The sequence below is a fragment of the Ischnura elegans genome, chromosome X, assembly GCF_921293095.1.
Source record: "Ischnura elegans chromosome X, ioIscEleg1.1, whole genome shotgun sequence".
In the NCBI taxonomy this organism is placed as follows: Eukaryota; Metazoa; Arthropoda; class Insecta; order Odonata; family Coenagrionidae; genus Ischnura; species Ischnura elegans.
In genome coordinates this window covers 108,836,875-108,849,304 of record NC_060259.1, presented here as the reverse complement: position 1 = coordinate 108,849,304, position 12,430 = coordinate 108,836,875, and the positions used below count along the sequence as shown (strand labels likewise).

Below are 12,430 nucleotides of genomic sequence, written 5' to 3'. Positions count from 1 at the left end.
CTTCTAGGGAAATCAGCAGGGTGATGATGGCCATTGCTGCCAACGTTTCGATGGCCTTCTCTGCCATCGTCTTCAGGGCGAATGATGGACGTGGTTATTGCCGGGCTTATATACGCCGTTGGGGAGGTCAGGTCGTCCGTGATTGGTCAGTTTTTTTAGAGTCCTCTCCTCCTCTCAGCTTACCCATTCTTTTTATGATTGGGTTCCACGATTTGCTAAGGTTGAAACCCGCGTCCCTATTCATTTTATTATTTGTGATTCGTATTATTGATTCGTTATATTGTGATTGTGAATTTAGCTGTGAAAAGAAAATAATCCGTGTTTCGTAGTGAATACTGGCAAAAGGGGATTGGAAGATTACTGAATTCTCGGAAACAGTGGCTTTTAGCGGCACGAAGAGATTTAAGAAGTTGCCTCTGTCAGCATCTACTCATCTCTGCTGTACTGACCATGTAAATGTGAGTAAATGGAACATTTTTTTCTATTCGATACTATGTAAGATTAATGAACCGCCAATTGCTATCCAATAATTATTTAAGATTATTCATTATTTTATTCTCAGTGTAATTACAATTTAGCATGATCTTTGCTTTCGCTGGCATAGTGAAAAGACTCCATTCAGACGGTTTAAGTTGAAATATCAGGGTTCTCGCAGTAGAATCCTCTTTTTAAGCAGTTCTTTATGACGTTAAAGTATTAGTCTCAACCTCAGTAATGTAAGAGCAGTTTCATTTAGATTATTATAAGGTGCGAGACGACGAGGGTCGCCTCGAACGGACTTCCTCTGAGACCCAGCCATTAAGCACGTTCCTGCTGTCATCGGAAGAGTCGCCTGACAAACGATTCCTTCGGTGACTCCAGGGCGTGGGCTTGTGGCTGCTAGGGTCGGCAGTTGGTGTTGTGCAGCGAAACAAGGTGTATGGCTTGGGACTGAATAAAGGAAGTTGCTTGTGTGAAAGAATTTGGACTTGTTCCCTGCTTTGCTTCCCCCGAACCCCTTTACCGTCGGCGAAGACGACTTACATTTGGTGTCCGAAGTGGGGGATCTTTGCTAAATATTAGGGGAAGCAACTGCAAATCAAGTCACAAATAAATCAAGGATGACGGGTCGGATCAGCTTATCGGGCCGTGAGATGGACCTCCAGCAGGCGGTGGATGAGCTATCCGCGCAACTGAGGATTCTCAAGGAAGAGAACGAAGGTTTTCGGGCCCGCGCGGATAACACGAAGGGGGAAGGACAAATCACAAGGAAGTCATTCTCGATGGTATCCTCCATTGATTATTTCTCTGGCGCCGCGGGGGAGAACGTGGAGACGTTCTTCTCTCAAGTGGAGCAGGTGGCGAAACTTAGTGGTTGGAGCGACGACGACAAGTTAAGTGTGGTCACCCTACGTACCCGCGGGGGGGCACTAGAGCACCTGCGGGCGAAGGAGAGAGCAGGGGCTGTTAAAACATATGATGACGCTCGGAAGTCTCTGTTAGAAAGGTACCGGAGGGTTAAAAACCGACGGTTTTACAGAGAGATGCTTGCTGGCGTCCGCATGGCACCCAGGGAGCAGATCGAGGAATTTGCGGACCGCATTCGTGAATTGAACAGCCACACGTGGAGGGAGGAGGAAGATGCCGCAGCGGCCGCGATACGCCAATCCGAAGCGGATGAAAGAGCTTTGGACGCGTTTTTAAACGGCCTGCCGGGCAGAGTGGGGGAACATACGCGTCTCGCAATGCCGGAAACCTTCGATGCAGCCGTTAATGTGGCCGTGCGTATACGCGAGGCAGAGAGGAGGGCTCATCCGGAGACGGAAGAGAGAAACGTTTTCACGATGCGTGAGGGAGTCTGTCATGCTTGTGGGCAACCCGGACACTTTGCGAGAGAGTGTGCAAACAGGGGTGGAATGCTGTGTTTTAACTGCGGTGGACAAGGACATTGGGCGAGGAATTGCCGAGTGGGGGGGCGGATGCGCGTCGGGGGGCGCGTTGAGCCGTCTTTAAACGGTTCCGGGGCCGAGCAGGCCGCCCGCCAAGGCCCCCGGTAAAGACTTTGGTTCCATGTGTGCACCGTGAAGGGGGAATGGAGGACTTAGCGGTGATTGTCACGTGTGAATATAAGAGGCGGCGTATGTTAGTGGACACTGGGGCCCAGGTGAGCCTAGTGACTAAGGAGTGCTGTGGGGGGCAAGTTCTACGTAGGTCTCGTTTTAGGATAAAGGGTCTGACGGGTAGATGTATTTGGAATTATGGAGAGGTAGTGCTTCCGGTATGGTTCGGAAGTGATGTGCATAATCTTCGGGCCCAAGTAGTGGACACCTTGGGCGGGTATGAAGGCCTTATTGGTATTGACTTCCTTCGTGAAACGGGGGCCGTTATTGACGTGAAAAAGGGGGAACTCTCAATTGGGGGGTCAATAATTCCCTTGACCGAGAGAGGAAGAGCGAAATCCGGGGAATTCGCACCGCAGTCGGAGGAGGCATTTGGAAAGGGGCCGCGATGTGCGGTGACATCTGTGGGGGGATTTACGACGGGGGGCGTGGCTTCCACCGCCAGAGGGGGCGGGCCAAGAATCATGTCATGGGAACGACCGAGGGACGCGTCGACGGCCGGCCCGGGAGGGAAGCCAGAGGTCGCCGAGAGAAATTTCGACAGCCCTCGGGCGGGAAAACCAAGGAGGAGAGTAAGGCGGCAGCGCGGATGGAAGCGGCGGAGGGCGGGCGGAATGGCTATCCTGCCGACGGACTCTTCGGTGGGACAGGCGGAGGGGTCGGAGGGGCTGGAGGGGCCTGATTTCGTGGGTCATGAGGGACCTTGGAGCCGCCGGCCACGTGTGGATGTGCCGGTTCGACTCCCAGCGGCGGAAGTAATCCCAGCCCGTTCATCGAAGCTCGTATCCCTCCCCTTACCCGGGCGGGAGTGGACGGAGGGAGAAGAGTGCGTGCTGGAGCCGGCTCTCGAGATGGAGGAGTGTTTAGTTGCCCGGTGCTTGTGTCGGGTGGACGGGGAAGGAAGCGCGAAGGTGCGCGTGAGTAATTATGGGGAGTCGGCAGTAAATCTATGCAAGGGCACAGTGGTGGCGACAGTGAGCGATGTAGATTTTGTTCCAAATGAAAGATTCTGCGGAGATGATATTGAGGGTGTATGCGATAGGAACGTGCGCTCTGTGGAGAGTACGAGTTTGTGCGAGCTTTCGGATAGTGACATTGAAGGGAAATTGACGCACCTGAATGGGGGGGAAAAAGCTGTTATGCGTCCCCTAATAGGAAGGTACAGGCATTTGTTTTCATTAACGGGAACACCCCCTGCGACCCACTTGGTAGAGCACCATATTCCTACAGGTGACGCCCGTCCCATTTATCGGAGACCCTATCGCACTCCGCATCATTTAAAGCCTTTAGTGGAGGATTTTGTGAAGGAACAGTTGGAAGGGGGAATAATATCTCCTAGTCACAGCCCTTGGGCCTCACCCGTTGTGATCGTGCCAAAGAAATCTGAGGACGGAAAGCCTAAGTACCGGTTCTGCATAGACTACCGTGCTTTAAATGCAATTACTAAACCGGATGTATACCCACTTCCAAACATTACGGAAACCTTGGACTATTTGGGGGGGTGTAGGTATTTCTCGACCCTCGATCTTACGGCGGGTTATCACCAAATTCCCATGGCCCCTGAGTCACGCGAGAAGACTGCCTTTATTGTAAATAGCGGATTATACGAATACCAACGTATGCCAATGGGACTAAGAAACGCGCCAAGTGTATTCCAACGTATGATGGACGGAGTCTTCAGGGGAATGACCCCCACAGAGTGCTTGGTGTATCTCGATGACGTTATTGTATTTGGCGGGTCGATTGAAGAGCATGCAGCGCGGCTGGGCCGAGTGTTTGAGAGGCTCGAGTCGGCCAGGTTGTCCTTGAAATTGACAAAATGTCACTTTGCCCTTTCTCAAGTAAGCTATCTAGGCCACATTATCAGCGGAAAGGGAATTCAACCGGACCCAAGTAAGATTTCGGCGGTAATGGACTTCCCCACTCCCAAGACGGTAAAGGAGACACAATCGTTTTTAGGAATGACTAATTATTACCGTCGATTTATTAAAGATTATGCCATTCTCGCTCGCCCGCTTACAATGTTACTGAAAAAGGGAACTGCATTCGTTTGGGCTCCGGAGTGCGACGAAGCAGTGGAAGGGCTAAAACGGGCGTTGACGAGCAGCCCAGTGTTGGTATATCCAGATTTCTCCTTGCCTTTCATCATAGCGACGGATGCAAGTAATTTCGCGATAGGTGCCGTCCTATCACAGGTGGTCAATAATGAGGAGCACCCGGTCGCATTCGCATCGAGGCAATTAAAGAAACCGGAAGTGAATTATACGACGACGGAGAAGGAACTTTTGGCCATTACGTGGGCGGTGGGACACTTCCGGTGTTACATCTACGGCCGGAAATTTACCATTTTGACAGACCACGCCGCGCTCACTTGGCTTTTTGGATTAAAGGACCCCAGTAGCAGGTTTATGAGATGGACTTTGAAATTGAGCGAGTACGATTACGAAGTAATTCATAAACCTGGTAAGACCCATGCAAATGCGGATGCCTTAAGCAGGAAGATTCACCAAGTATCCGTGGAAGAGGTTATAGATTTTCGGAAGGAGCAGGAAAAAGATTCCGAGTGTATTGAATGGAAAGGAAGAGAGGGATTCGTGGTCGATGGGGGTATACTATGGAAGGAAACTATAATGGGAAAAAGAGTAGTAGTGCCTCGCAGCTGCCGGGAGAAAGTGCTCCGTCAGTGCCACGACCATATACTGTCAGGACATTTAGGTGTACAGGCAACAGGAAGTAGGGTTAAAAGGGACTTTTGGTGGCCATCCTATTCGCGAGATGTCAAGAAGTATGTAAAGGGCTGCATTGCCTGTAGTCAGAGGAGCCCTTATGGTAGGTGCAAGGCCCCATTACAAGCACTACCAGCAGCGAATAGGCCTTTCGAGTTTATTGCAATAGACATTGTGGGTCCCCTTCCGAAGACAGAGGAGGGTTATAGGTATATCTTGTCGATACTTGATCATTTCTCGAGATATTTAGTGATGGTACCATTAACAGATCAGACGCTCCCCTTATTTCCTTCGTCCACGGGCAGCTCGACCGTCGGTGGAGGGGGTGTAATTTGGGCAGTGATGATGGAAAAGGGTGGTGGCTGGAGGAAACGTAGAACCCGAGAGCTATCGCTGTGTCTGGTTTATGTCTCTCATTTGTTTTAATTTTTGTAATTTCTTTTAATTTGGATTATTTTGGGTTTGGGACATGTACTTATTATATTCTGGATGGGTTGATTTCTTTGGTTTAATTGCTTCGGGAGTGTTAGCAACTCACTTTGGGGGGATGTGGATGTAAGAGCAGTTTCATTTAGATTATTATAAGGTGCGAGACGACGAGGGTCGCCTCGAACGGACTTCCTCTGAGACCCAGCCATTAAGCACGTTCCTGCTGTCATCGAAAGAGTCGCCTGACAAACGATTCCTTCGGTGACTCCAGGGCGTGGGCTTGTGGCTGCTAGGGTCGGCAGTTGGTGTTGTGCAGCGAAACAAGGTGTATGGCTTGGGACTGAATAAAGGAAGTTGCTTGTGTGAAAGAATTTGGACTTGTTCCCTGCTTTGCTTCCCCCGAACCCCTTTACCGTCGGCGTAGACGACTTACAGTAAACTCGTTTATGAAGGATTTTTCTTGAAAATGAATAACTATTGGGAATATGTCGAAGAATAATAGCTGTTAATTAGCTGTTCTAAACATAGCCATCAGTTGAACTCTCTCTAATCATTATAATTTAGGCATTGATTTATGCTTTAGTTCATTTTTTTACAAATGCCCATGTATATATCGTACATTTCTGCCAGTACATTCTTAACAGGCATGTTGCACTCAAGGGCATAAGTAACACATTTCTAAGCTGTTTCTGTGCAATAAGATTGCAATTCTTCAAATTTTTGAGATGTAAAGTAATCAATTACTCGTGTTTGTTGACAGAAAAATTAGTCGTGTGTTAAAATCTATGGTTAGCACCTGTTTGATAAGCATTTAGGCAGGATTTATGATGATGAAGTACCAAGTGTTCTATAAGGTAGTATAATATAAGCAAATCAATTATAGATCATAACAGTTTTTCTTTCAGTCAAATTGTCGGCATCTACGCAGTTGGAGTTGCGTTTTCAATGGCTTTCATCCGCTCCGTGGTTCCATGTTGTAGATATATCATTACCACCAATGAGTTTATGAGTCCGGTGCCCTCGAAGTTGGGGAATACCTGGCCCTCTGCGACAGAATCCCATAGCTTCTCTAGTCCCTCTTCAACCTTAGGGTACTATGTAGAAAAAAACCTTTCCGCAGCTTATTTTTCGGTTAGGTATATGGGTTGTATCAAAACAACCAGCAGAAATAACCGGACACTCGTAACGAAAGCATGTTGCTCATCGCTGCGGTAGAGGTTTTTCCAACGTATCTCAACTTGGAAAATGGTACGAGTACTCAGATATTCTCCCGTTATAGCAAAATAACCTGAGTAAAATAACCAAGGCGGTAGTGCAGCTATTGCAAAAAAGAAATAGAAATGAAATTCTGGTAATACTATGTTATGTTGTGACTTACACCAAATAGGCTTATATGGTCTACCAGGGTCTAGGCTTATACGGGTTGTGAAAGTATGCCTGCCATGTGACCAAATTTATTGATATAAATATGAACATTATCAACGTAACAATTTTACTGGGGGTCTGGAGGGTACTGTCATTTTAAGTGATTTCTATGGGGACCGGGCAGGCGCGCAGCTAGGATTTAAGGCTGGGGGGGGTTTTAGGAGCAACCCTCATATTCTATTCTCATATTCTAAGACCGTGGGAGCCACTAATGCTGGGGGTATGGAATACGGGAGGTGAGGGTGCCCTCCCCCAGAAAGATAGGTAAATGGTTCAAACTTGTGAGTGTTACGGCTTTCTGAGGGATATTTTATAAATCCTTACACTATTCCATGAGTAATATTTATCCAATTAAGTAAAATGGATTAAAGTTTATTATTTCTCTTAGTTCTGGGGGGTTTAACCCTCAAACCCCTCGCTGCGCCACTGGGACCGGGACCCCTCGAAAGCCATAAGTTATTTCTTAAAGATTAAGTTATATTAGAGCATGTCTTCTGCATGAGAGTAGCTAGGGGGTCCCGGCCTCCCCAATAGGATCGTAGCTTCCCGGAAAAATCAGGGGGGGGAGCCGTGACCCCTCTAGATGCTTGTTGAAGATAAGGTTATATATATGTTTAAAATCTACTGAGTGTTCGGTTCTTTACCGCTTTAACCGAATCAAACATCCAGGTGAAATAACATGGTCTTTCCGCGCAGTCTACAGGGCATTCGGTTACTTTCTTGAACAGCAGATGAAAAATCTCCTTGCGAAATAATCGATTTCGGCTGTTCTCGTAGCGAGTGCTCACAATCAGTTTTTTCCTGAACGAACACGAAAACACCTAGGCAAAATAACCGGATCACTGCCTTCTGTCGGACAGTCTAAATACTTCATGCTCCCGACCAGATTTTCGGATGAGTAAGCAAGAAGCAGCACGAAATTAAAAAATGCCATAGTATTTTCTTAATTGTAAGATATGGCATTCAAATGAATGTATAGGATTTATTCAACGAAAAAATTTCTCAAAGCAAGTAATAAAAATAAATGTGTAAACATTGTCACAGAGATTTACTTCAGTCACTTATTAAGAAATGCAACAACTAATTTCATAAGATGAAGAAATGCGAATTATAAACATTGACGCTTTACTACGGTGCGTAATTGCCCAGTAAACACGTATGACTCATGCATGAGGTCATAAAGAAGTCTGACGAATTTGTAGGACTCCTACAAAAGAGTCCCAAATGGCCTCATAATGATGTCTCCGTGAGGTCATATGCACCCCAGACGGCACAGGAAGTTTTCGTACCTAAATACGAGGGTGGACAATCAAGATACAAAAATCGCGCTTAGGAAGTTACTTAGAAGGTTTTGTTTCTTTATTTCCTTTAATGACGAAAAAAGATGCAAGAGGACTGGCAAATTCATATGCATCGATAAAATTGTATCTCATCGATAAAACTGTATTCGGTCTGGGACTATTTTCTTTCGCGGGTGGTGCCATCTGGTACCATCGTGCCATATCCTCCTAGAAATATCACATGCCTTCACAAGCCGTTGGAGACGTTGGAGATGGCATGGTCTACGTCACGTCTCACCACATTTCAGGGATTTCTGTGGTTAAGTTAGTGAAAAATAGAGTGTCTGGTAATGGTGAAGTTTCCCTTATTCTTTAATTTCATTCTCTAGGCTTCAGAAACGTGTTTGTGAGATATTTTTTGTTAAAAATGCCTTCCGTGTGTGTAATGTCGGGATATAATGGAAACTCCGGGACATGGCTCAAGTTTATTTAGCTTTCCAAAAGATCCTGAGTTGAAGAAGAAGTGCATTTGGGCGATAAGAAGAAAACATTTCACCCCTACGAAAAACTGTGAGGTATGTACTCTTTCTCGCTGTAATTATTTGGATGTAATTTTAAGTTAGAAGTGGCTTCGGGATGTTGATGCATCAACATCCCGAACTATTCAGTACTGAAGTACTATAGTACTATTCAGTACTAAAAATGGTGATTCAAAATATTGTAGCAGCAATTCTTTTGAAAATTCTTGCATTTTAGTTGTCTTTTTTGTATTAATTCATTCGGTAAACGTGTGGTTAAAGGAGAAACTAGGAATAAGCTGCCAAGTTTATAGGATCGAATATTGCTTCTTAGCTTGCCCTATGGTGTATTACACGTCGGCTTTCATCATTTCAAATTATCTTATTATAGTTTAAAAGAATAAAAATATCAGGCATACAAATATTTACTATATTTACGAGCCTATAGTAATTTGATTTCTCATGCAGAAATACCAAAAATTGGAAATGATTTGACCTAATAAGTTACATGGTATTTTATTATTTATTAATTTTAGGTGTGTGAGCTTCACGTGACACGCTACATCGCACCTTGTGATATCAGAAAATAATCTGTGGCCTTGGACGAGAAGACGAGGAGAAAATTCTTGCGGAATTGAAGGTGCCCAGATTGGAGGAAGGTACCATTGCTTCACTGTTACCTGTCTCTAAGAAGACAGACATAGTGGCAGAAGTGACATATTTGTGGATGTGGATTTGATTTGTGCAAGTTGGTGCAGTGATAGTGGACGTTCATCGGAGAAAGAATTGACGATAGTTTGTATGTATCGACCAGTCCTCTTTTAAATAATTTTCTATTCGAAAGAGAATAAGAGTAATTGTTTCGCTAAATTAGATGTGGGATAGAAGAGAAAATTGGAAATATTATTGTGGTTGACAATAGAAAATACATAATATATGTATTGTATTTCTGTGGGTTTTTTCTTTCCTGCCTCTTTAAAATTTCTTGTGGTGGTGACTTCATGCAAAGTAAGTATAAAATCGGAGGTGTGATCTAAGAGATAACATGTTTTATTTTACAAGTGTTTATGCTGGTGATTTGGCAGGACTTTCATATTTTTAATAGGTTGATACATTTACTGCAGTGACCTAGGGACTTTTACTCATACCAAATAATTTTTCAAATACTTTAGCGCCTGATATGGGTAAGTTTTAGTAGCTGAGACTGAACTATACGTTAATTTTTGCTTGCATTTTGATGAATTCGATCATACTAATAGCAGATGTGTCAGCAATCCTGTTTCATCGGCAATTGGCATTATTTAAAAATTTTATTTCGTCAGGCTTTAGGGTAAGCTTTTTAATGCTCGTGGGCTATGTGATGTCTTATTTAGTGTCAAAATTAATAAGAATTTACTCTCATTAACATCTCAAGGTTTCCAAGTAAGTACGAGCCACTTAACAATGCTGGATGCTGGGGGTGCGTGAATTAGCCGTGAGAATCTAATTTTTCGCAGAGTTATTTAAGTGGCCGAGTAAGTTTTGTAAGTTCTCAATGGGTAAATAATACTATATCATGAATTCTAATTACCATGAAAAACTCACAACCGACAAAAACTTTGTCGGTCGTGAGTCTTTCATGGTAATTAGAATTCATGATATGGTGTTATTTACCTATTGAGAACTTACAGGTTCTCGCTACGGTCGGTAGCTATCGATTGTGTTGCGTTCGATACATTTTTCGATCGTGCGAGTTACGATATGTCTAATTTCGACCTAATCGATTGAGATTAGCCTGAGTGCCGTGTTCCTGCGCGCTTCGTATCCAATCGTACGTGCTTAGTAGCGGACATTCACATGCTGCGTACGCGCTTCGTCGACAGGCCGCGAACGGAAAATATCCATTGACGAAAAGCGACGGAGCGGCATAGTATCCCCTTAGTCAATGGGTACTATGTACATACGAATTAGATACTGAGGGTTCTGTGCCGTCTGGGACTCGTATAGGAATTCTTTTCGCGGTCTCACACGACTCTGAAGGAGCTCATACAAGAGGTCTTATAGGACTCCTATAACAGTTCCAATATGATATAGGCGCAAATGTGGCGCCTCGACATGTGTGATAATGGAACTACCTGGAGAACCAGAAAAATTACCCACTTCGTAATAATTCCGATAGATGGCTTTGAAATAGCCTACAAAAACGCCGGGGCCCCTACCAGCCCATTAATTAAGGTTTCAATATACTTTACGCACCTTTATTTAAGAAAACTCTCCGATGACATAAGTACCCGACGTATCCAATTAAAATAAAGCAAAATAATACATCTAATGAGAACCATAGGTGGAAATAAGGCAGAAAAACAAAATGGAATAGACAACTTCATGATATTTATAAATTTATTCTTCATAATATTAAGTCAATAAACAAACATAACGAGTTTTTGAATTCTTCCTCTCTGCATACTTTACGCGGTCTCCGCTTGATACAGCCACTGCCTCTCCACTCTCTCCAAGGCGACACTACTTGCTGATGTCGGATTCCATTTCATAACAGAGGCTGAAAAAAAAACATTGAACTTAAGTTTGTTGAGAGTTATAATTGATAACATGATAACATCAAATAAACCAGATAAAGACTATTTATCTCATTAGCAGTCCCTAAATACTCCCAGGGCCGGTTTTAGCACCGAAGATGACCGTTTTAACTTGGTTAATTTTAGGAGTAACCGAATTAGTGAACTACTTTTGATTAACTCTTACACTTAATTACATTCCTATTGCATTAGAATGCACTTAGAAGTTAACTTAAATACATGGTGAACGTTATTTCCATGCTTTATCGTTCCATAAGTTACATTACGAAGTGAAATCAAGCAAATTATAAATCGGTTAGCACTTTTGTTTGTTTACGTCATGATTTTGAGAACTGAGAAGTTTATAAACTTCAATGATCTTAGGGAAAACTGTTTTGTGAACTCGAGATAATAAAAACACTGCTTGAACACGTACTAGATATGATCGAGATAGTGTATATTAGCGGAGATAATTTAAAATGCGATAACAGCAAATTTATAAGGATACGTTGAATGGATGAAATGAAACACATGAACAACAACAAAGGCACGTTACAAAACGTGTTCCATCTAAAAATTTTACATGAATATTTACCGATACTCAATGATAAGCATGAACTTAACCAGCTTGGAAAATAGTATAATTAATGGATTTTGTCATTAACAAGTGGATAAAGAATCGTACACATAAAATCATTGAAACTTACCTTCCAAGTCTCCGTGCACGTAACACATCATGATGTCCACAAGGTTCGTGCCGATCTCAGATCCGATGGAATCCTGATTCACGTTCGTAGACACAAGGAAAAACACGAGCAAGAACTAGACCATGGAGTACACACGATATTAATCATAAACTAGACGTCTGAGCTCAAGGCAGTAGAATAACACGACAACACAATGGCGGACCTAGCGGAAAGTGGAAGTGTCAGCTTATTTAATGGAATCGGAGGGAGAAGTTTACGAACCCATCTCTTAATATAAAGAGTTAATTGAAGGAAGAAAAAATATTATACACGCAGAAATATATAATTACGATTGAAATTATAATTCATTAACATATACATGACTTGATTTATCAGGCCTCATGTGTGTGAGATCTTGAAGACCCCATGAAGTGTGAGGACTTCAAGACTTCATGAAGTATGCGATCTTTAAGACATCATTCATGTGACCTCATGAAGTATGAGGTCTTAAAGGCCCTTTCATGTCTCTTAATGTGGAATCTTAAAGGAGTCCAACGTATGAGTTCATATAAGACCTCATTACGAATACTGTGTTGACTGGGTGGCAGCTCGATCTTATTGCGAGAAACTATGGGGCCGAATAAATCGTGATGGCGCACGAGCAATCAGTGGCGGATACATATGGGGAGCGCCCCCCCCCCCTTGCGGGCGG

General features: G+C 43.8%; 1 protein-coding gene across 1 annotated transcript; it reads left to right on the top strand.

Annotated features, from left to right (window-relative positions):
• Nucleotides 1-1,100: 1,100 nt before the first annotated feature.
• On the top strand, nt 1,101-2,036 carry LOC124171252. The gene has a single exon (XM_046550395.1). It carries the CDS (start codon nt 1,101-1,103, stop codon nt 2,034-2,036), a length of 936 nt encoding a protein of 311 aa, XP_046406351.1.
• Nucleotides 2,037-12,430: the final 10,394 nt, after the last annotated feature.